At 43.1% G+C, this 25794-nt stretch overlaps 1 protein-coding gene across 1 annotated transcript in view; it reads right to left on the bottom strand.

The window, feature by feature from the left end:
* Positions 1–19612, bottom strand: part of TSHR (thyroid stimulating hormone receptor) — a 65449-nt gene extending 45837 nt beyond the window's left edge. Inside the window, exon 1 of the mRNA XM_067462951.1 lies at positions 19353–19612. Within this exon, the coding sequence (XP_067319052.1) occupies positions 19353–19525 (173 nt within the window). The 5' untranslated portion in view covers positions 19526–19612. The remainder of the gene's footprint in view (positions 1–19352) is intronic.
* Between the last annotated feature and the right edge of the window lie 6182 nt (positions 19613–25794).

The raw sequence follows: 25794 nt of genomic DNA, 5'->3' as shown, positions 1-25794 counted from the left end.
TTTCAAACAAAGGAGGAAAAAATTCAGCCCATTTCGGCAAGTCTGCCATGGGGAGAGAATTGTTTCAGAAACTATTTTAAGCATAAAGATAGAATGTGTTCACATGCTCTGTAATGTGATAGGATTATCTAAAATAAACCATGTTTTTATCATTTCAGAGAGAGCAGAAGGAGGAAGACAGGGCATTAAACGTCCCTAGATTTGGAACTGCTGGCAGGTCTCAAATGAATGTTTATCCAAAGGGAAAATAGTAATCACTTCAGTTCCACACTATGTTTCTTTCTACTTGACTCTTCAAACTGTAAGCATGAGGGACTATGGACTGCTAGTTGTTAAGGCATGTGGGAAAGAAAGTTTGCTGAAGGAAAGGCACTGGGGGAATGAAGAGAAAGACCAGTGAGAAAGAAAACGTGACTTGGAGTGAAGAGAAAAGAAACAACAGAGAGAAAGAACAAAAGTGTGGTTAGGGGAATTAGCCCTTCCTAATCCTCGTGGAGCTCATTGGTTCTGTTAATATACTTCAAATGAGAGGGCTGCATTGCTAAAGGTACCTAAAATAATATTAGACAAAATCTTTGTTTCAATGTTTTTAAATCCTTAATCTAAATTAAATTCTACATGAAATTCATTTTCTCAGTCTTTCATATTTAATCAACAAGCAAAGGCCAATAGTTAGTTCCAAACAAAGTGGAATCATTACATTTTTGCCCAAAATCCAACATCCATGGTCAGTTCAAGATTGCAGAAGAAGGGTTGACATATAGTGCTATTTCACAAGTGAATGTGCATTTTTACTCAATAGTTATCCGCTCCTGCTGAAAATTGGTAGTGTTAAAATCTCTAACATTCTATTAATTTTTAATAAGTTTTTATTGTGCATTTTTAGTAGTTACAGCAAAAACTAAGAGTGTAAAAAAGGAGAGAAAAAGAAAGAGAAAAAGTAAAAAATCTTTTTTAAAAAAGATGATACTAGCTCTCAGCAATCAGCAGACAGCAATTTTTTTTATCATAATTCAATACATTTGTTATACATCGTTGATTTTACAGCAGACACATAATATTCAATACAATCTACCATACATTAACTTTTGGTATCTACTGTTATTTTTAAGCTTATACATATTTTCTGTCCCCCACCAGCGTGTTCCTCTCCCCCGAGCCACTGCTTTTATATTTCATCTGCCCAAAATTTAATATCCTCTTGTAGAGGTAACTTTCCATTTTTCTTTTTGAATCCCTTTTCAATAATTTTTCTCCATACATCATCAAAATCACTTTGTTTCCATTTCCTTCTTTTAACCAGCCCAAGCTCTGGTATGGGCTGGTCCATGAGGTCACAAAGAGTTGGAAACAACTGAACGAATAAACAACAACAACAACAACAAATGTTTAACTTTTAATTTACATGCCATTATTATTTATTGCCACTTTTCATACTTCCTTATACAACTCCTCTATTTATATATTTATTTCTCTTTTCCAAATCCTTGCTAGAAGCAGTCTTAATATTGTTAATAAGTTTGTTATTGCATCTTTATCATCCTCTTTTTTCAGCTGTTAGTTATAATAAAATGATAATAAAGCTATATTGCAACTTCTTTCTATTTTAATGTTCATTATATCCCCTATTTCTCTAAATACTTTCACCCTGAAATTACTTACATATTTACATTGCCACCACATACATTTTGTATATATGTTCCCGATTCTTGGCATCCTCTCCAGCAATTTTTTGAATAGTTTTTTATTTATACTTCCTATTCTTATTGGTGTTAGGTACAATTTCCATATAAATTTACAGTAATATTGACAGTTGATAATTTTTTCAAATGTCTTTGTCTCCATAATTGTAACCACTCAATTTCCTTTATTTTCATGCCTAAATCTTTTTTCCAGATTCCTTGAGGGCGTTATTCTTTATTTTTCCTTTGTTTATTTCAATTATTATCTTATATACTAGTTATCCCTTTCAAGTTTTTATGTTCTTCTATATCCCTTCAATTTTGTATTATTTGTTCAAATTGATTAAGCTTATTTCAATTTTTTATTATTTTATACCCAATTTTTGAACCATTGTTCTAATTGTATACAATGGAACCACGTCAATTTTATTTCTCTAAATTCTTCCATAATCATTTCCTTCTTCATTCTATTTTTAGACAAGGTTATGGAGCACATGGTAGCTTCTCAAATCCAAGGTTTCTGGATTAAATGGATTATCTAAATCAGTAGCTCCCAAACTTTGGTCCTTCCGGTATTTAGGGCTTCAATTCCCAGAAGCCCAGACCAGCTTGGCCAACCTTCAGGAATTCAGAAACTCATTGGCTGGTGGGACGCAGTGGTGTCCAATGGAGGCTGATGAAACACAAGCCTGCCCAGGCAATAGCAGCTCATGTGGGGTGATGCACCCAATGTCCACAGGCTCTGCAGTCTTCCCAATTTGCAACCTCAGATGACTCAGTAAATTGAGGGTCCCTATAGTTCTCTGGTTTTCACTGGCAGAACTGGTTATAATACTACTTATACTTCTAAACTCTTTACTTTCTTGCCTTAGGCTTCATAATCCAAGGTGATCTGCCCAAAAGTGTTCTTGGTAATGTCATTTGTGCCCACACGAATCGTAAGAACAAAGGGTACTTTTTCCTTTATCCCTACAGGCTGTAACAATTCTTATTAGCAATATGACAAAGCATTCTACAAGGTGCACACTGCTGCTCCTCAGAGACTTCCAATGGTTTGACATCTGTCAGGGAAGCACTTTCCCCTGTTCCACCATTCCACAGATGCATCCAGTGGGAACACATGACCATCTCGGTGGCTGACCCCCGAGATCTTCACAGAACATTTAGACTGATTCCACCTCTATTACTTTCTTTTTGCAGACAAATAAAGATGTTTCTATTCTGTAAGGCATTGGAGTAGTGACTGTATGGCCTAATAATAATAATAATAATTATTATTATTATTATTATTATTATTTATGGGGACTCAGGGTGGTTTCCAACAAACCAGGTAAACATTCAATGCCTATATAAAAAACAATGACCATAAAAATTTTAAACAGAAAAAAACAACACTACACATTACACAACCAAAAGTTAAAATAAGCAATTTACATTGTATCATAACAAGTTAAAGAACCATTATACTGCCATATAATGCAGTTCAAACTACATTATAATGGTCAGTTTAGGGTCATATAATGCAAGTTGAACTGGATTATATGAGTCTACAATGTCATATAATCCAGTTCAATGCAGTTCATTTGCATTCCAAAACTGCGTTATACGGCAGTGTAGATAGGACCTCTAAGGCCCACCTTACACAATGTGCTGGGTATTGCTAATTGTTGTGCTGCTGATGTGTATATATGTTTTAATGATGTATGTTTTAATCCTTAATTTTTATTGTTTAAATCTTGTTTTAACTTTTCTATCTTGTGGATTTTTAATGATGCCCTTTTTAAACATCACAAGCTTATCCAAATCCTAATCTAGGAAAAGGGTGGGATAGAAACCAACATCATGATCATGGCTCTCATATGGAGATATATTCTTTAGGAAATTCATCATTTACATACTAAGAAAAAAACAGAAAACCTGGCAGCGGACATTTCAAAAACATCGATCTCCAATCTTGAAGATGGCAGCTAGTACTTTCTCAGAGCTAGTGGTAGGATATTATACGTGTGCAGATTATATGTACTGTTTATATTTTGTGTTTGGTGTTTATATTTTTACTTCCTTTCTTTAAAAACACCTGCAGGCCACCATACAAATACTTCTTAACTGTAAAATTTTGGATTATTTCCTCCGTCACCACTGCACCATATAAAATAGAGTTCTCATCTTCCTTTTTTCCCCAGCATCCCTAAAACTTTGCCCCTTCTTCACATCATGTTCTCTAGACAGGATGCCAGATGATGGCCCATGGTGCATTTGACAATATTTGAAATGTTGTAATCCAGGCTGCTTTTGGTGCACAATGATTAACCACAGAGTTAATCTGACTCTGACTGTTGGATGACTAACTCACATAACAAAACATACCTATGCCGGAATTGCCCATGGAGAGACTTAAAAATTCCTCAAAGTAATATTGCCAATTTAGCCATGAACAATTTTCCAGTGGTCACAGGCAACACTCAGAACAACATCAATTACCAATCAGGCATCAAAATTCAGGGTGGGAGGGAGTTGAAATAGGAAAATGAGATAATTGGGAATAACAGGTGTACCTTTGTGCCATCTGTGCAATTAGTGATTTAAGATGTATTACTTTTGGATCTACAGGAGAAGGACAAAAGAACTGGAAGTTGAAGGCTGGAGCGACTGCAAAAGGCATTTTCACAAAGCCATGTAGAAAATTATTAACCTAAGTACCTTGTTTACAGATGCTACAGTAGGTATTTCAATTTTATCATTCTTTCTTCCATTGAGAATGTCTGCCAAGGACTTTTACTGACATAACCAAGCTAAGAATTGATAATGACACTTAAATAGCAATTCGAATACACAATTCCATTTTTAGCATGATATATGCTTCAATGAATCACCACTGCATCCCCAGAACTGGTTTCCTGTTTATTGGCATGGGGGCTCTTATTGCATGAGCTCTTCAAAATTAAATCTTTATCCCTGGCTCAGGACACGAAAACAAGTATGCTGATGAAATCTCAGAAGAGTAACAATAGCATTCTGAAAACCATTCAGATAAAACACTGCTCCAAAAGTAAAGACACTTTCCAGAGAAGTATGCCATCATGATTGATGCTATTGATGTAGTCCTATGTTTCTCCCACAGGACCCATTCCAACTCATAACAAATGTTCTGGAACAGCTGTTCCAGGAGCTCCAGATTTATTTGCTGTGTTTGCATGTTTGTGTGCAATCCCATGCTTGGGATTTGTAGCAGGGGGCTTCCTGTTATAATTTGCATTTATAGGGTAAGCCACCTGCCAGTTATAGTTAGGTTCCCTGATCCCGCCCCTTTTTGAGTTTTGGAGGGAAAAAAGCCATTTTGAGTTAGTTCTCACAGAGAAGCCTTTCGCACAGGACATAGAACGAAGTGGCTCCTGTAGAAAAGCTTCGTCTTTTACAGCTTGGCTGGGGTTATACAGCCCTACGGCTTGGCCAGGAGACATACAGCCACAGCTTGGCTGAGGGACTCCAGCCAGCCATCACAGCAACCTGAACTCCTTCTTTTTCCCTGGAGGTCTACAAAGCTCTGTTGAGGCAAGGGTCACTCGCGGAAGCCAGACGCAGTTGGTACCGGGTGCAGGGGCTCCACATCAACAGAGGCAAGTACAGACTGCCCAGATTAGAAGCTAGGATTTCCCCATCGGTTAGTTACAGTTAAGAAGACAGTGCCTGTTCCTAGTGGACAAGATTTGAAATAGCCTATAGACTGTTAAGAAAACCGTTAAAGTACCTGTTTGTTCCTGTTTGCTCCTTAATAAAAGAACTTTGTTGGACTTACTTTAAGCATTCTAAAGACTCTGTTTGGGGAAATCTAAGGGCCTTTTATTCTGAGGCAGCCCCGGCGTCCCGTTGGGCACAGAGAATTTATGTCCTGTGTACAGTGTAATGTACAGGCCCAGCGTGCGACAGCACAGTAAAAGACGGAGCTGGTGGCTTCTGCCGCCCGGGAATAGAGAAAAAGGCTTTACAGCTACAGAACAGTGTTTTAAGAAGTTTGTACAAGCCATTTCAAGTCTTCATTACCTGGATCCATCCATCTGTGTGTGTGTCTGAGGAGTTTCGGCCATCTTGAAGAGGAGCCCATCTGTTCGTGCTTCTTCATTTTTGGCCATTTTGGAAGACCAGAAGGGAGGGGTTGGCAGCCTCCTTCTTTGCTTCAGCTCTCTTCCCACCATTTTGAAGATCTACTCAGTTTGCAAGTTGCTACAATTCTCCTCCAGCTTCTGCACAGCAGGTCTGCACGGAATTGCAACATTCTTCCTGTCCTTTCTAAAGTATCTACATAGCAAGCTCTGCTAGGTCCAGCTACAGTTTCCAGACAGGAGCAAGCTTTTCCCGCCCTTTTTGAAGCTCAGCTCTGCAGAAGCCTTTGGTGCTTGGCTTCCAGATTCCTGGAAAGGGTTTTTTTGCAACCGCCTTTGGCTTTTTACAGCCTTTCAGCAAGAGTTTGATGTGCATTTAAATTATTGCGTCTGCTATGTTTATTCTTTGCCTTAAAGTGGTAAGCCATTTGTGTGTGCCAATTGCACTGTTACATTGCTTGCTGTATTTGTTGTTACAATTGCATTTTTATGCTGTTTTCTGCATCTTATTGAAATTGCATTGATATATTGCTTGCTATACTTGCATTGATTCACTGACTGCTTTATTACTGCATTTCCATATTGTGTGTTCCATTGACTGCTGGTTATTGATATACTGACTGCTCCAATTGGCATTTTACCTGTATTGCTATACTGTTTGGGCAATTTGCTGTCATGGCTCACATCTCAGGTTCCTCAAAGGCTTTAAGTGTGCAGAGCAGTCAGGGAGGTGCTTCTGGCCAAAGCAAGCACAGCCACACCAGCAGGAGGCATAGCAGCAGACATGGCTCCGCGTCAGGATCGTCTGTCTCCAGAAGCAGCTCCTCATCTATGGTGGCCTTTTACAACAGAGAAACAAGGCGTCTCAAACTGCGAGAAAAAATCCTAGAAGCAGAAGCTGAGGCTGCAGCGGCAGACCTAGGCCTGAACTTTGAGCGGGCTCAACTAGAGTTAGAGGCGAAGCAAAGGCAGTCACAAGCCGAGTTAGAGGCGAAATTAAAGTTGTCGCGCATCCAGCAGGAGGCAGCGCAGAAAAGGGTCCGTGCCAATATCTTGGCAAAGGCACTGCAAGGAGAACTGTCTCAAGAAAATGTCAACCTTTTGCCAACGCCTCCAATCACGCCTCTTCTGCCAGCCCACGTTGCTTTCCAAGATGGCAACCTGGTGCTTGCGGATAGCGACATCGCGCCACGCAGGCTGGTCGAGCAATTCAGGGCCAGGAGCCCACAGCCATCAACTCAGGCACCAAAGCCTAGCCCAGAAATCAGAGTTTCGCCCATTCCTGAGGCCACAGGTGTTCCTTGGAATGGGCCTTCTACATTTCAGAAGAACTTCACCTTTACCCCTGACCAAACACCCCTTCCGTTCCTTCAGACTCCTCAGTTGCAGCTTGAGTCTTTGTTTAGGAACCCGAGAAAAGATTTGAGGGACAAAGGTGTGGAGAAATTCTCTGACCGGCCAGAAGATTTCCTACTTTGGAAAAAGACTTTTCAGTGAGCCATTCAGAGTTTAAGACTCTCCTCTGAGGAACAATTGACTCTTTTGATCGCCTGGCTTGGTCCAGTATCGGCTCAGCAGGTGAGAAGGATTTTCTCAGCTCTCATCGACCAACCAGATAGAGCACTGGATACTGCATGGACAAGGCTTGACCAGCGCTACGGGTCCAGCACCCAAATTGAAGCCTCGCTGATGGACAGACTTCATAAGTTCCCAGTGCTCAAACCTAAGGACTTTGAACAGCTTTGGGACTTATCAGACTTGTTGATTGAGCTTCAGTCTGCGAAGGGAAACCCACAACTTCCAGGGTTTGCCTGTCTGGACCAACACCTGTCCCAAACTGCCATCATCCAGAAGCTGCCATTCTCCTTACAAGAAGAGTGGGGCAAAGAAGTCTTCAGATTCAAACAGGCCAACCATCAGGTCTACCCACCGTTCACCCATCTTGTGGACTTTGTTACAAATGCAGCCATGCAACTCAACGACCCACAGACGGGATTTCCAACTCTTTATGGGACTCCAAGGACGGACAGGCCCATTAAAGACCCTAAGAAACCTGCAGATAGTGGCACCAAAAGAAACATCGTCGTCAAGTCCACGGAGACCAACTCATCTCCAGCTGACCCCAAGGATGTTTTGTGCCCACTGCATGCAAAGCCCCACAGTTTGGCCGACTGCAGGGAGTTTGCCAAGAAGCCTCACGCAGACAAGGTTGAGATCCTCAAGAAGTCCAGGATCTGCTTCAGGTGCTGCGGTGCAACTCCCCACCAGTCAAAGTCATGCAAAGAAAAGGTTAAGTGCGAGGTGTGCCAATCCGAAAAGCATTGCTCAGCCATGCATGACAAGGATTTTGTACCCTCCAAGGTCAAGAGCGGGGCCACCAGTCAACGCTCCCCAGAAGATTCAGCTGGACCTTCATCGGGCACTGAGGCACCATCTGTGGCCTGAACACAGCTGTGCGGCAGCCCAAAGAAAACTAGGATTTGCCACCCCATTTGTTTGGCAGAGGTTTTTCCTGCCAGCAAGCCTTGGATGAAGAAGAAAATGTACGTGGCCCTTGACAACCAAAGCGATGGTTCCCTGGCCACCCCTGACTTCTTTGAAATCTTTAAGGGGCAGGCAAAGACTATTGACTATTGTATTTCTACTTGTACAGGCAAGCAACGAAGACAGGGCCGCGTTGCATCTGGATTTATCATTTCGCCATGTGGCAAGGACATTCGTTTTGAGTTGCCTGATCTTATTGAGTGTGCGTCCATCCCACGCAATAAGGAACAGATTGCTACCAGAGAGATGGTGCAAGCACATCCTCACCTGAAAGGACTACAGGACCTCATTCCACCCTTTGAGCCGGGCATCGACATAGTCCTGCTCATTGGATCCAACTGCCCCAGCTTGATGAGCATCCGAGCTGAAAAGAGAGGTCGTCCTGGTGCACCTTTGGCACAGAAGACTCCTTTAGGATGGACCATACAGGGACCTGTATGTATCGACAGAATGCATCCTCCGTCTTCTCTGTGTCCAGATCAACCCAACACCCTCAGCTGTGGCAGAGTCACCCTCATGCAAACTTGCCGTAGCCACATTTCTGTTTGCTGCCAAGGAGTTTCATCTGAGTTTTCTTTCATCTTCGACGTGTCCCGGGATGATGAGAACACAGTGCTCTCCCGAGATGAGCAAGCTTTCCTGAACGTCATGAACTCCGAGGTCACTCTCAGCAAGGAAGGGAATTGGATCGCCCCTTTGCCCTTCAAAGCAGACCGGCCTACCCTGCCTCCCAACAGACAAGTAGCAGATAAAAGACTGCAGTCTTTGAGATGCAAGATGCAGTGTGATCCCAAGACCAAACAGCAAATCGTTCAGGCTCAAGATTTACACCAGCTGAGCATCCCATGTCAATTCACGGCCAGGAGCCCTTTGCAAGGCTCACACACTGAACTCCATGTCTTTTGCAACGCTTCAGAGAAAGCTATCGCAGCTGTGGCTTATGCCAGACGCAAAGACTCTTTAGGTTTTGTTATGGCCAGGGCCGAAACTGCTCCATCTGATGCCACCATCCCTAAGTTAAAAGTGCCCCCAGATAGGACCCAGTGTCAATAGGTATTTGAGTACAGAAAAGGTTTCATGGTTGTTTAATGTACTGCATGTGTCTCACATGGGGGGTGGGTGGAAACATATGATTGGTTTGTATAGAAAGACTTTAAATGCTATGTTTCTAAAGTATAAGAATTTGACTCACGATGTTTGGGTCCGTTTATTATAGTGTAGATTTCTCATCATTGAGAAATCAAGGCCAGGAGTGTTCTGGAACAGCTGTTCCAGGAGCTCCAGATTTATTTGCTGTGTTTGCATGTTTGTGTGCAATCCCATGCTTGGGATTTGTAGCAGGGGGCTTCCTGTTATAATTTGCATTTATAGGGTAAGCCACCTGCCAGTTATAGTTAGGTTCCCTGATCCCGCCCCTTTTTGAGTTTTGGAGGGAAAAAAGCCATTTTGAGTTAGTTCTCACAGAGAAGCCTTTCACACAGGACATAGAACGAAGTGGCTCCTGTAGAAAAGCTTCGTCTTTTACAGCTTGGCTGGGGTTATACAGCCCTACGGCTTGGCAAGGAGACATACAGCCACAGCTTGGCTGAGGGACTCCAGCCGGCCATCACAGCAACCTGAACTCCTTCTTTTTCCCTGGAGGTCTACAAAGCTCTGTTGAGGCAAGGGTCACTCGCGGAAGCCAGACGCAGTTGGTACCGGGTGCAGGGGCTCCACGTCAACAGAGGCAAGTACAGACTGCCCAGATTAGAAGCTAGGATTTCCCCATCGGTTAGTTACAGTTAAGAAGACAGTGCCTGTTCCTAGTGGACAAGATTTGAAATAGCCTATAGACTGTTAAGAAAACCGTTAAAGTACCTGTTTGTTCCTGTTTGTTCCTTAATAAAAGAACTTTGTTGGACTTACTTTAAGCATTCTAAAGACTCTGTTTGGGGAAATCTAAGGGCCTTTTATTCTGAGGCAGCCCCGGCGTCCCGTTGGGCACAGAGAATTTATGTCCTGTGTACAGTGTAATGTACAGGCCCAGCGTGCGACAGCACAACAAAGATTAAATGTTTAAAGAAAAAATTTAATTTAGTGAAAGGAACAGTATTCCTCATTAAAAGACCTTTCTACCACAACCAACTAATAGCCAAAAGCCTATTTTTGCCTACCTGGGCAAAGACCAAAACAGGGAACTCAGTTTCACAAGGGAGGAATTCCATAGCATAGGAGCAGTAGCTGAGAAGGTTTTCTCCTAGTGTGCAGTTACAGTGCTGGGACAAAGAGAAAGCCCATCATCAAAAATAAGACAACTCAGGCAGGCTCATATAGGGAGATACAGTAGACTATCATGTTCCAAATTAATAAATGGCATCAAAGAGCATTCTGAACTCCACCAATGATGGAATTGGGCCAAACTTGGCACACAGTTCTCCCATGACCAACAGAAAATACTGGAAGGGTTTGGTGGGCAGTGTCCTTTGGTTTTGGAGTTGTAGTTCACCTACATCCAGAGATCACTGTGGACTCAAACAATGATGGATCTGGGCCAAGCTCTACATGAATATTCAATATGCCCAAATGTAAACACTAGTGGAGTTTGGGGAAAATAGAATCTTGACATTTGGGAGTTGTAGTTGCTGGGATTTATAGCTCACCAACAGTCACAGAGCATTCTGAACCTTACCAATGATAGAATTGGGCCAAACCTCCCACACAGAACCCCCATGTGGGCCACAGCAACGTGTGGCAGGGGACGGATAGTTAAACATAAATCATAATTAGACAGTACATAAGCAATCATTAAAACAATAAATAATAAAAACAGTCTCGCCAATCGTATTGTCATTCTATGTCCTTTAAACTCTACAAACATATCAAGGCAGAAAATCCCAATTTTCTGCTTTGAACTGGAATATATGGCAGTGTGGACTTGGATAACCCAGTTCAACACAGATATTGTGGGATTTTCTGCCTTGATATTCTGGATGATATGGCTGTGTGGAAGAGCCCTCACTCTTTCTTGCAGGAGGCATTCATCTCTGGGCCTGACTCCCCTTCCTCCTCCTTTGGGCGGAGCGCTGCTTCTTAAATGGTGGGGCCATGAAAAAAACGTGGCTAAGGTTTCTGAGCTCCCACCTTGGTATTTACACAAATCTGTTTCGTGACAACATGGTAGTGTTTACAGTGGACTCTGCAGAAAACTGCTTCAGGCAAATCAGCCTGTTACACAAGCCTCACAAATGTGACTATTCAGTTTAACGAATATGTTAATAAGTTTTGATTAAAGTTTATTTCTAGATTAACACACTTTATTATTTGCGAATCTTGTGGTCCCTGCTAACAACAAAAAAAAATCAAAGTGGCCCATGGTAAAAAAAAAAAAGGTTGGGAACTACTGATCTAGACAAGTTCTACAAAGATAAGAAGCACTGTCTGACATTGGGAAGAAAGAAGAAGTGAAGCTCACAATAACAACAACAAAAATAAGATTGGAAAGAAAAAAAAAGATGAAATTAAACATGATGAAGAAGACTGGCAGTGCAGAACTTTGTTTTTTCTGATTTTTCTGACTTTCTCATACACACACATATGTATATACATACATACATACAGTATATATATATATTGCTTTTTTATGCGTTATCTCCTTTTTCTTTCTCCTTTACTTTTCTCTCTTTGTTTTATTTTATACTAGTTTGAGTACCCAGCAGTGCCTGCATTATTTGAAAAAGTCATTGTTTGTGTTTTGAGGTGAAAGGTAGTATTATGTAGTTAATTAGTAACACTATTTATTAGAAAAAAACCAGCACAATGCTCTTCCTTGATGCAGGGTGAACTACAGCTTCCATCTTGTTGAGTCAGTGCCCCAAACCTCTCCAGTCTCTTCAGTTGCTGATCAATTCTTCTGTGATTGCTGTGTACCATAGGAAAGGGTTAAGGGAGAGGCAGTGGGCAGGGTCATGCAAATTCCACACAAGGAACCCTGGGATGCCTGTATGTGGTGGAGGAAACACTTCAAATCTAGGATGACATTCTCCTCGAATGAAAGCATTCCTCGAGTGACAGGCCGTGGTGCTTGGAGAGGACATTGGCAGTGTTGGGGCTACATGTTCATGGTGCTCACTACAACCTACAATGTCAGGTTTTTTTTCTTGCCAGGAACGATTTGAGAAACTGCAAGTCACTTCTGGTATGATAGAATTGGCTGTCCGCAAGGACATTGCCCAGGGGATGCCTGAATGTTTTGATGTTTTACCATCCTTTGGAGAGGCTTCTCTCATGTCCCCGCATGGGGAGCTGCAGCTGAGATGGAGCTCCTCTGTGCTCTCCCTGGATTCAAACCTCCAACCTGTCGGTCTTCAATCCTGCTGGCACAAGGGTTTAATCCATTGTGCCACTGGGGGCTTCACAATGTCCATTGAGGGAGTACCTTTGGAGGCTTCTCAGCACTTGGAACGATAGCCTGTTTATGGAGGCTGGAGGCTGTCTGTGTAAGTAGACACCACCGCCATATACACATTTTTCACTTTTACTATGTATATAGAAGATATGCAAAACTTCAATAAACACTAATTTTAAAAAAGAAAAAGTTTTGTCCAAAACTGACAATATACACACATAAAATTAAGCAACCAGATCAAACCTTGTCAAAGAAAACCCTTTTCAACTAAAATCTTCTTCCAAATGCATCCAGGGGCATTTTTTTTTTATTTTAGCAGGTTCCACCTTTCTTAGGATTTCTTTTTTATTGACCAAACTTACAGATCGATGCTCTCTTTTCTAACATTACTGTTTGAAGATGACAAGGAAGACTTATCTGTTCTCCCTCTTTTGCAGTTTATGCATGTTCAGTAAGCTTAAAATCCTGTCTTCCCAACCTCAATATTGCATTTATTTCTTGTAGATATGATGTTGCAATCTGACACTAAAAAGCTGTGTTTCTCCAGCTTCCTTCACCATGTTCCCAATGCCAATGCTGCTGAAAACCTTCCAGCAAGACAGAGGATGAAGAAAAAAGTGGTCTGGACAGGCATAAAAAAGACTTTGAAAAAAAAGAGCTTCTTTGCCAGAAGCTTTGTTAACTCTGTACTAATTATTTGTCATGTAAAAGACTTTAAGTGTTCCCCTTCGGATCAGGATATGGGCATTGTCTGAATATCTGCACATTGGTCTAGATCAGGGGTCCTCAAACTTTTTAAACAGAGGGCCAGGTCACAGTCCCTCAAACTGTCGGAGGGCCGGATTATAATTTGAAAAAAAAAACCCATGAATGAATTCCTATGCACACTGTACATGTCTTATTTCACTAAGTGTAAAAATACTTAAAAGAATATGATAATTAAAATGAAGAACAAATTTAGAAAATATAAACTTATTAGTATTTCAATGGGAAGTGTGGGCCTGCTTTTGGCTGATGAGATAGGATTGTTAATGTTGTGTGCTTTCAGGTCATTTCAGGACTGGGTAAATGATCTTGGAGGGCCTTATCCGGCCCCTGGGCCTTCGTTTGAGGACCCTTGGTCTAGATCTAGTTTTTGTTGAAAAATATATGCCTATATATAACTACAAAAGTATTATTACAAAAAGCCTGTATGACTCATTTGTTCGAAACAAACCCTTTAGCCACTTCTGAAACAATTGGAACAAACTGAAAGAGAAACCAATTAGTGCTGGCATTTTGAATGGTGAAGTACATCTTCAGTTCTTGAGCTTTATTGTAGCTTTACAAGCCTTAGAATTTGAGTTCATGCAACAAGCAGAACCTGAATGGCCAATCATTTTTTTGAACCTCAATTATGGCATAGTTCAAAGCCAACATTAAAAAGAAAATGCCAACTGAGCAATATAATTTAAAAGCAAGGAGATGTTCTGTAACATCTCCAAGTATCGGCTTTCAGGAAAACCAAAGCTGTGTTCCAAACATGTAGTAAAGCTAAAGGCCCATGTTTTGGGAACAGTCAACTATTTGGTTAGTACATAAAATCCAGAGGTTATTTATTTATCGTGTCATCAGCAACCATTGTGTTACAATTCTAACAGAGCAAAACAAACACAGAGTTTAAAAAGAAAAAGAAAAAAAAAGAAAAAAAAACCACACAGATTTTGTAAATTTGGTATTTGGTTAAATGTCCTTTGACCAGTATCTGGCCACTTGGAGTGCCTCTGGGGTTGCCACAAGAAGGTCCTCCATCGTGCATGTGGCAGGGCTCAGGGTGCATTGCAGCAGGTGGTCAGTGGTTTGTTCTTCTCCGCACTCGCATGCCGAGGATTCCACCCTGTAGCCCCATTTCTTAAGATTGGCTCTGCATCTCGTGGTGCCAGAGCGCAATCTGTTCAGTGCCTTCCAAGTCGCCCAGTCTTCTGAGTGCCCAGGGGGGAGTCTCTCATCTGGTATCACCCATGAATTGAGGTGCTGGGTTTGGGCCTGCCACTTTTGGACTCTCGCTTGCTGGGGTGTTCCAGCAAGTGTCTCTGTAGATCTAAGAAAACTATGTCTTGATTTAAGTCGTTGACGTGCTGGCTGATACCCAAACAGGGGATGAGCTGGAGATGTCTCTGCCTTGGTCCTTTCACTATTGGCTGCTACTTCCCGGCGGATGTCAGGTGGTGCAATACCGGCTAAGCAGTGTAATTTCTCCAGTGGTGTGGGGCGCAGACACCCCGTGATAATGCGGCATGTCTCATTAAGAGCCACATCCACTGTTTTAGTGTGATGAGATGTGTTCCACACTGGGCATGCATACTCAGCAGCAGAGTAGCATAGCGCAAGGGCAGATGTCCTCACTGTGTCTGGTTGTGATCCCCAGGTTGTGCCAGTCAGCTTTCGTATGATGTTGTTTCTAGCGCCCACTTTTTGTTTGATGTTCAGGCAGTGCTTCTTGTAGGTCAGAGCACGGTCCAAAGTGACTCCCAGGTATTTGGGTGCGCTGCAATGCTCCAGTGGGATTCCTTCCCAGGTAATCCTCAAAGCTCGGGATGCTTGTCTGTTCTTAAGGTGAAAGGCGCATGTCTGTGTTTTAGATGGATTAGGGATCAGCTGGTTTTCCCTGTAATAGGCAGTAAGAGCACCTAGAGCTTCGGAGAGCTTCTGTTCTACCATCTCAAAGCTCCCTGCTTGAGCAGTAATGGCACGATCATCAGCATAGATGAAACTCTCTGTCCCTTCTGGCAGTGACTGGTCATTTGTGTAGATGTTGAACATGGATGGAGCAAGCACACTCCCCTGAGGCAGGCCGTTCTTCTGTTTCCGCCATCTGCTTCTCTGGCCCTGGAACTCAACAAAAAAAGCTCCTGTTTTGTAGCAGATTTCCTATGAGGCGGGTGAGGTGGTAGTCCTTTGTGATATTATACATTTTTCTCAGGAGGAGGTGGTGGTTCACAGTATCATAGGCTGCTGACAAGTCTATGAAGACAGCTCCTGTGATCTGCTGCCTTTCAAAGCCATCTTCTATGTGCTGGGTCAGGTTCAGCACTTGCGATGTGCAGCTTTTGCCTTTTCTGAAGCCAGCTTGCTGTGGAATCAGACAGGGGTCTATATTTTCCATAATTCTATGCAAAATAAGTCTTTCCAGAACTTTGTAGAGGTGGCACAACAGGGAGATTGGTCTGTAGCTTTTTGGGTCATTACGGTCTTTGCCTGGCTTCAAGATGGCGATGACTCTTGCTTTCCTCCAGATTTTGGGGATCTGACAGGATGCAGTGCAGTTGTTCATCAGCTCCAGCAGCCAGCGCCTTGCTTTTGGACCAAAGTTCTTGATTTGTTCCATCCGTAGATCATCCAGGCCAGCTGCTTTGCCATTCTTACATTTGTTGAGAGCCATGTCCAATTCAGTAGATGTAAAGGGTTCATGGAGGTTGTTGTTCTCAATCTCTGGTTGTCTGGCTATTGGTTTCTTTCCTACTTTGGTGGCAAGGTTGGGTTTCCCATTCTTCAAGAGTTGGTGTGCTATCTGATCTGCCTTTATGTTGGCATGGGTATTAGTTTGTGAGGGATCGTTGCTCAGTCGTCTCAGCAGCCTCCACGCCTTCTGGCTGCTCCTACCCATGTCGACCTCTGTGATCAACTTGATCCACTGTTCTTTCTTGGCTTCAGAGATGGAGGACACAATGCTCTGCGCTGCCTGAAGAGTCTGCTCACTGAATGGGTCTTCGTTGTGGAGCCTGTAATAGTTTTCCAACAAGGCAGCTGTTTCAGGAGTAATGCCCTGGAGGTAGTGGGTTCTGCAGCCTCTCGGTATAGAGGCCCGTGAGCAGGTTTTCACTATTTCAATAAAATGTTCGTATTCCTCAGGGATTGGCGCGACCGATGTGATCATGTCGTCTAACATGTCTGAGAATTTAGTCCAATCTGCCTTTCTGAAGTTGTATCTTCGTTTAAATCGAACTTCCTGAGGCCTTATTGTTGGGAACAGTTGGCATATTATTGGTCGGTGCTGTGTGTTTGGGATTGGTGGTCCCACTGATTTGGTGCATTGCTGTACGATGCTGTCGCTCACAAATAAGAGGTCTGGGTTATAACCTCGGTGCCATCTCCTGCTGTTGTAGGATGGTGGGAGCTTGCTATCATGGATGAGTGATAGTTTGTGCAGTTCAGACCAGGACAGGACAGCCACTCCATTTCTGTGCTCTTGGGCATAGCCCCATACATGGCTATGGCTGTTGAAGTCACCAATTACTACTGCCCTTTGGTGCCTGTCAAAGTTCTTGGGGGAGGAGAAGCAGAAATCTTCATTTGGGGGCTTGTACACAGAGGTGATGGTGATGTTATTAAGCTCTACTGTTATAACCTCGATATTGTTTTCTTCAGTGTTGTGGGCACTGCTGACTTGGAGGCCTGGTTTGACAAAGACAGCACTTCCATACTGCGCATGTGGTCTTTCCGCTACTAGGATCATTCCTGGAACTTTGGGTCGTTTCTGTCGTTCATCCCTGTGTGTTTCTTGGACACACAGCACGTCACATTTCTTATCTCGGCACAGTTCATAGAGCAGTTGTTCTTTGGCAGCTGACATGCCTTCGATGTTGATTGCGATTATTGTCATGGTTGGTCCTGAAAAGGACTGTTGGTTGTTTTGCTTCCTTGTTTGCATGCTTCAAGTCGTCTCTGGTTGCTTCTGGGTTGAGAGAATCGGCCGTCTACGAAGACGTTGCCCAGGGGATGCCCGGATGTCTTGCAATCCTGCGAGGAGGCTTCTCTCATGTCCCCCAATCCAGAGGTAAATCTTAGATTATGTTGATTTTATTGCCTGTTCTGAAAGCTGACCAGACCAGAAACAGGTCAACAGCAACTCTGCTGTGTTGTTGAAGGCTTTCATGGCCAGAATCATTGGGTTGCTGTAAATTTTCTCAGCTGTATGACCATGTTCCAGAAGCATTCTCTACTGACATTTTGCCTACATCTATAACAGGCATCCTCAGGGGTTTTGAGGTTAGTTGGAAACAAGAAAAGTGAGATTTATATATGTGTGGAATGTCCATGGTGGGAGAAAGAACTCTTGTCTGTTTGAAGTAAGTGTGAATGTTGCAATTGATCACCTTGATTAGCATTGAATAGCCTTGCAGCTTCAACCTACAAAATATCTATAGACCCCCTAATAAAATCCAACAAATGCTACATTCAGCAAAGAACAAGAGGGATTCTCTCACCTCTGCAGGAGTCTACTGCATACCATGCAGTAGTGGACAAGTCTATATTGGGACCACCAAACGCAGCATTGCTCAAACACAAATCAAGGAACATGAAAGGCACTGCAGACTAACTCAACGTGAGAAGTCAGGCATAGCAGAGCACTTGATGAACCAACCTGGACACAGCATATTATTTGTTAACACAGAAATGCTGGACCACTCTAACAACCACCATGTCTGACTACACAGAGAAGCCATTGAAACCCACAAGAGTTCTTTCTCCCACCCTGTACATTCCGCAGAAATATAAACCTCACTTGTCCAGTTTCCAACAAATCTCACAACCTCTTAGGATGCCTGACACAGATGTGGGCAAAACATCAGGAGAGGATGCTTCTGGAATGTGGCCATACAGCCCAGAAAACTCACATCAACCCTACTAATATATTCACCCCCATTACACACAATGTAGTTTTGCCCATTCCCACAGTAATCCTCCACGTTCAACCTCCGTTGGACTGGATTCATGGAGATGTAGTCAAAAAGGTAACTGTTCCAAGTTTAGTCTCTCATTCTTGGAGGTACCGTCTGAATTAAGGTACCATCTTTAGCAACTCTGGAGTAAATGATAGTACAAGGCCAATCAGAAGTACATGCTTTTTGTTGGAAACATTACCCTAGATCAGGGGTGTCAAACTCATTTTCACCAAGAGCCACATCAGCCTAATGGTTGCCTTCAAAAGGCTGTAATTGTAAGACTATATAAATGTAACTATGTTGCCCTGGCATTCAAAACCTCGTGGGCCACATAGAACAACATGGTGGACCAGTTTCGGCCCGTGGGCCTTGCATTTGAGAGTTGTGCTCTAGATACTCATGTATAAGTCTAGAAATATTAGTCAAAAATCAATAAAAATAGGTTAACTTATCCATGGAGTAACACAAGTATGCTATCTTAACCTTTACCAAAAACGGAATCATCCCCTTCACTTTGTAGAGTGGCAAAAGGCAAGAGTTTAGTCCATTCCAGGATAACTTAAAAGAAGCACTGACTTCCTCTACTTTCTCCTCAGTGGCACTGCTTCTATCCTTTTTGAATGCCTAGGTGGGGAAATGATGGCAATGGCCAAGCGTGGCTGCACCCTTGAAGCATTGGTGCTTTCCGCTCTCCATGGAATGGCTCTTGACTTATCCATGAGTCATATAAAAATCCATAATTTTAGCCCCCAAACCAGCTCTTGACTTATACATGAAATGTGTATATATATGAAGATATACTATAATTTACAGTTTCTGCATTCCTAAAGCCCAATGTCTGAATACAATGACTTGTGGATAAAACACATCCATCAAAGATGGGAAGTCACTTACACATCTGCCTCTCACCCACATATTCAACACAATGGATACTCACAAAATCTGAGTTCCTTGTGGGAGGCTGGGGATGAAATGTATTTCCCGGCAGGTAATTTTGTAGTGAATCCCATCCAAGCACTCGCAGGAGGAAGGGCACTCCTCGGTGCTCTGACTTCTCTGTCCCATTTCCAGCAGAATCAGCAAATGAAGAAATTCAGTGAGGCACCTCATCTTCTTAGACCTAATGTTGCATTACTGACTTCATGGCTTTGTACAATCTTTCATCACGCAGAGAGAAAAGGAAGATAAGTAACTTTATTTCCCTGAAAAAAAGGAACAGAGAAAAGCTTGTGTCCCTTAAGGAAAAATAAAAACTCCACCTGCATCTCCCTGTTCTGACAGAATGCCGTAAGCAAAACAAAAGGACAAAATTTCAAATCCCTTTTAATCACCTCCATATGACTTTTCACAAATACCATCCCAACAATTTAGTGCTGGTATTCATCCTACCTCATTCCAGGGATTGATGGGCATCTACAATGTAGAATCAATGTAGCTGGACACCACTTTAACTCATAGCTCAGGGTGCTCCTACACTGACTCTATAATCCAGCTTCGAAGGAACTGGTTTTGCTGCATGAGCTATGCAAGTAACTGGTTTGAGGTCAGAAAGGTATTACATTGAACAAGAGGACAGGGCTTTAGGGCTTCAAGAGAGCAGACTCTGTGCCTTGCGCTCTTGTCCACCTTGGGAGATTGCTGTCTGCTTTACTCTTGCCTGAAATGAAGAACTTTGGGTTAGTTGATTTTGTGTGTTTTTTTATTCCTGTTATGTTTGGCTTCATGAAGAGAAAGAGGGAGAGAGTGCAAGAGAGGGAGGGAGGCTGGAATAAGTGCAATACGAAGAAAATGATGCTTCTGCCTCTTCACTTTGTACTTTGTGCTTCCTTGTCACAGATTTTGGTAGTAGGCGACTCCCTCCTTAGAGGAACGGAAGCTGTCATTTCCAGACCAGATGGGATGGCTCGAGAAATATGCTGCCTACCGGGGGCAAAAATACACCATATCACTCAGAGGCTCACCAGGCTCCTCAAGCCCTATCACCGTCCTCCCCTCATGTTGATTCATGTAGGAACCAATGATACTGCAAGGCATACGCTTCAAAAGATCACAAATGATTTTCGAGCTCTAGGAGCAATGCTAAAAGAATGTAATGTACAGGTGGTCTTTTCATCCCTCCTCCCTGTTGTAAGACACGGACCCACAAGAGCCAGAAAAATAGTACAGGTCAATGACTGGCTTAGAAAATGGTGTCAGGAGGAATGCTTTGGCTTCCTTGACCATGGCCTGCTATTCCAGGAGGATGGCCTACTGGCAAGGGATGGGGTGCATCTCACACAAGTAGGAAAACACCTTTTTGCTCACAGACTCGCAAACCTCATTAGACGCACTTTAAACTAGGTCCACCGGGGGAGGGGGACAACAGCCTTGCGAACACTACTTTACCCATAATGTCTGGGAATCGCCAGAAGGCTAAACGGAGGGCTGCACAAACACAACAAGGACCAAGTACCAAAAGCATAATAATCCCAATTAAACAGCTCAAGGGAAGATCCCAGGGGCTCACATGTCTTTACACTAATGCACAGAGCATGGGAAATAAACAAGACGAACTCCAACTTCTAGCACTACACCACAAATATGATATCATAGCCATCACTGAAACCTGGTGGGATGATTCCTATCGCTGGAATGTAGATATCGAGGGGTATAACCTCTTTCACAGAAACCGAACAAAGGGGAGAGGAGGCGGAGTAGCCTTATATGTCAAAAACTCTTATGCTGCAGAAGAAATTCAAGACAGCAATCTGGGAAACCAGCTTGAAATCATCTGGATAAGAATCAAGGGAACTGGGACTCAAAAAGATGTCGTTGTAGGCGTCTACTACAGACCCCCAAGCCAGGAGGAAGATCTTGATGAAGTCTTCTGCCAACAGTTGACCAAACAGGCACAGAAAAGAGATGTAGTAGTCATGGGCGATTTCAACTATCCCGATATTTGCTGGAAAACAAACTCGGCCAAGAGTACAAGGTCCAACAAATTCCTCGCTTGCCTTGCAGACAATTTCATGGTCCAGAAGGTAGAAGAGGCAACAAGGGGATTGGCTACTCTTGATCTCATCCTAACAAATGCGGAGGACCTGATCGATGCGGTCGAAGTGGTAGGATCCTTAGGGGCAAGTGACCATGTGCTCCTGCAATTTGAGGTACAAAGGAAGGCCGAAACTAAGACAAGTCAAACCCGCATTTTGGACTTTAGGAGAGCTGATTTCCAAAAAATGAAGGAAACGCTGAGCAGCATTCTGTGGACACAGATACTAAAAGACAAGGGAGCTACGGATGGATGGGAATTTCTCAAGAGTGAAATACTCAAGGCGCAATTGCAAACCGTGCCAACAAAGAGAAAAAATAGGACAAGTGCAAAGAAGCCAGAATGGATGTCCAAAGAACTTCTAACTGTGCTAAGACACAAAAGAGACATGCACAAGAAGTGGAAAAAGGGAGAAATCACCAAAGAAGAATTCAAACAAATAGCCAACACCTGTAGGGAAAAGGTCCGCAAAGCTAAAGCAAAAAACGAGCTCAGACTTGTCAGGGACATTAAAAACAATAAAAAGGGCTTCTATTCTTATGTCAGTAGAAAAAGGAAAAACAAGGAGGCGATAGGACCTCTTCGAGGAGAAGATGGGGCAATGCTGACAGGGGACAGGGAAAAGGCAGAACTACTTAATGCCTTCTTTGCCTCGGTCTTCTCACAAAAAGAGAGTCTTCAACCTCAGCAAGATGGAGTGGATGAGGGATTGGAGGACATCCAACCCCAAATTGGGAAAGAAGTCGTCCAGGAATACCTGGTCGCTCTTAATGAGTTCAAGTCCCCAGGGCCAGATCAACTACACTCAAGAGTACTGAAGGAATTAGCGGAAGTCATTTCGGAACCATTGGCAACCATCTTTGAGAGTTCTTGGAGAACGGGAGAAGTTCCAGCAGATTGGAGGAGGGCCAATGTGGTCCCAATCTTCAAGAAGGGAAAAAAGCTTGACCCAAACAACTACCGTCCGGTCAGCCTCACGTCGATACCGGGCAAGATTCTGGAAAAGATTGTTAAGGAAGCGGTCTGCAAACACTTAGAAACAAATGCAGTCATCGCTAATAGTCAACATGGATTTATCAAAAACAAGTCATGCCAGACTAATCTGATCTCTTTCTTCGATAGAGCTACAAGCTGGGTAGATGCGGGGAATGCCGTGGATGTAGCGTACCTGGATTTCAGTAAGGCCTTCGACAAGGTCCCCCATGACCTTCTGGCAAGGAAACTAGTCCAATGTGGGCTAGGCAAAACTACGGTGAGGTGGATCTGTAATTGGTTAAGTGGACGAACACAGAGAGTGCTCACTAATGCTTCCTCTTCATCTTGGAAAGAAGTGACGAGTGGAGTGCCGCAGGGTTCCGTCCTGGGCCCGGTCCTGTTCAACATCTTTATTAATGACTTAGATGAAGGGTTAGAAGGCAGGATCATCAAGTTTGCAGATGACACCAAATTGGGAGGGATAGCCAATAGTCCAGAGGACAGGAGCAGAATTCAAAACGATCTTGACAGATTAGAGAGATGGGCCAAAACTAACAAAATGAAGTTCAACATGACAAATGCAAGATACTCCACTTTGGCAGAAAAAATGAAATGCAAAGATACAGAATGGGGGACGCCTGGCTCGAGAGCAGTACGTGTGAAAAAGATCTTGGAGTCCTCGTGGACAACAAGTTAAACATGAGCCAACAATGTGATGTGGCAGCAAAAAAAGCCAATGGGATTTTGGCCTGCATCAATAGGAGCATAGTGTCTAGATCTAAGGAAGTAATGCTACCCCTCTATTCTGCTTTGGTTAGACCACATCTGGAATACTGTGTCCAATTCTGGGCACCACAATTCAAGAGAGATATTGACAAGCTGGAATGTGTCCAGAGGAGGGCGACTAAAATGATCAAGGGTCTGGAGAACAAGCCCTATGAGGAGCGGCTTAGGGAACTGGGCATGTTTAGCCTGAAGAAGAGAAGGCTGAGAGGAGATATGATAGCCATGTATAAATATGTGAGAGGAAGCCACAGGGAGGAGGGAGCAAGCTTGTTTTCTGCTTCCTTGGAGACTAGGACGTGGAACAATGGCTTCAAACTACAAGAGAGGAGATTCCATCTGAACATTAGGAAGAACTTCCTGACTGTGAGAGCCGTTCAGCAGTGGAACTCTCTGCCCCGGAGTGTGGTGGAGGCTCCTTCTTTGGAAGCTTTTAAGCAGAGGCTGGATGGCCATTTGTCAGGGGTGATTTGAATGCAATATTCCTGCTTCTTGGCAGGGGGTTGGACTGGATGGCCCATGAGGTCTCTTCCAACTCTTTGATTCTATGATTCTATGATTTGTGCTTCTACCATTTTAAAGTTGATTTTTCTTTTTTGATTGTTCCATGTGAATATCCATTTACACATTATTTGTTATTTATAAAGTAAAAATGGGGGGGGGGGTTGGGGGGCAGAATGTATTAATATCATTGCAATGAAAAAATCACTTTGAGATTAGAGCAATTTGAGTTAAGAGCTCAGTCACAGAACAAATTAAACTCTTAACTCAAGGCATAATTGTATGTTGTGGCTGAATCTGAGGCTCAGCTTGATTCTGAGTCTGAAACTGAACCTTGTGGGTCTGGTGAGCCAGAATTGTTCACTGCTTTTTAAATACAATACAAATGTACCCTTGATTCACTCCTGATATGATATGTTTATATGGGAGAGAAGTGTGTCTTCCAGTAAAAGAAATACAGCCATAAGAATCCAGTGGAATACTGCAGTCCTTTTCATGTTGAGTAAACACAAACAGAATTGCATGGTTAAATGTTATGATGTTGCAAACAAGCATCTCAAAGCTCCCTGCTTTTGTGGTTATGGCACGATCATCAGCATAGATGAAACTCTCTGTCCCTTCTGGCAGTGGCTGGTCATTTGTGTAAATGTTGAACACGGATGGAGCAAGCACGCTCCCCTCAGGCAGGCTGTTCTTCTGTTTCTTCTTCACCACCTGCTTCTTTGGCCCTGGAACTCAAAAAAAAAAAAAAAAAAAAAGCTCCTGTTTTGTAGCAGGTTTCCTATGAGGCGGGTGGAGTGGTAGTCCTTTGTGATATTATACATTTTTCTCAGGAGGAGGTAGTGGTTTACAGTATCGTAAGCTGCTGACAGGTCTATGAAGACAGCTCCTGTGATCTACTGCCTTTCAAAGCCATCTTCAGGTTCAACACTTGCGATGTACAGCTATTGCCTCTCCTGAAGCCAGCTTGCATGGGTCTATTTTCCCCCACAATTCTATGCAAAATAAGTCTCTCCAATGACTTAAATCAAGAAATAGTTTTCTAGGATCTACAGAGACACTCACTGGAACACCTCAGCAAGCGAGAGTCCAGAAGTGGCAGTCTCAGAGCCAGAACCTCAAGCCATGGCTGATACCAAATGAGAGACTCCCCCCTGGGCACACAGAAAACTCGGCAACTTGGAAGGCGCTGCACAGACTGCACTCTGGCACCACGAGATGCAGAGCCAACTTTAAGAAACGGGGCTACAAAGTGGAAACCACGACATGCGAGGTTGGAGAAGAGCAAACCATAGACCACCTGCTGCAATGCAACCTGAGCCCTGCTTCATGCACAGTGGAGGACCTTCTTGCAGCAAGACCAGAGGCACTCCAAGTGACCAGATACTGGTCAAAGGACATTTAATAGCATACCAAGTCTGCAAACTTTGTGTTTTGTTTGTTTTTAATGCAATACAACTGTTTTGGTTCACTCCTGACATGATAAATAAATACAGTGAAATGCTCCAGAATCAAAAAACTGGTTTCCCTTGCTCATCACACTAGAGAATGAATCCACTTTAAATCCGGTGGCTGTCTCCTGCAGAATTCTGGAGTTTGTAGTTTGAGGGGGGAGCCTTTAACAGCCTGTATGTGTATAAAACGTTAAAAAATGTATATGAAACTTCAAAAGAATGTCAAGTTTAGATCTGGGTCCTATTTCAAAGATGTTCTCATTAGGGACTAGTAATTTAACAAAAATGGGGGGGGGGGATAAACCCCAAGCACTTCTGTTCCATTGCCTTTCAGATAAGGGATACCCCGCCTCTCCTTACTCTTGCTCAAAATCCCCACGCAAGCCACTTACCCAAATAGGTGCCTTTGTTGAGACGCGTTTCTTCCTTGGGACTCGAACTTCCAGAATCCCCCAGCCAGGCTCCAAAGAAAGGAACTCCCCTCTCCGCAGACTGCTCTCCAGAGTCCCTTCGAGCACTGAGCTCTACTTCCAGATGAGAGACACTTACTTTCAGGCACTTGCGAGGCGGCGTCGGGACCTTTGCAAGAAGTCTGTCTCCAAAAGCCCATCTCTATCGATGGAATCAAGCCGTTT

This window comes from Anolis sagrei, chromosome 1 (genome assembly GCF_037176765.1).
Source record: "Anolis sagrei isolate rAnoSag1 chromosome 1, rAnoSag1.mat, whole genome shotgun sequence".
Taxonomy (NCBI): domain Eukaryota; kingdom Metazoa; phylum Chordata; class Lepidosauria; order Squamata; family Dactyloidae; genus Anolis; species Anolis sagrei.
Note: the sequence above shows the minus strand (reverse complement) of the source record. Positions and strands in the feature narration are given on the sequence as shown.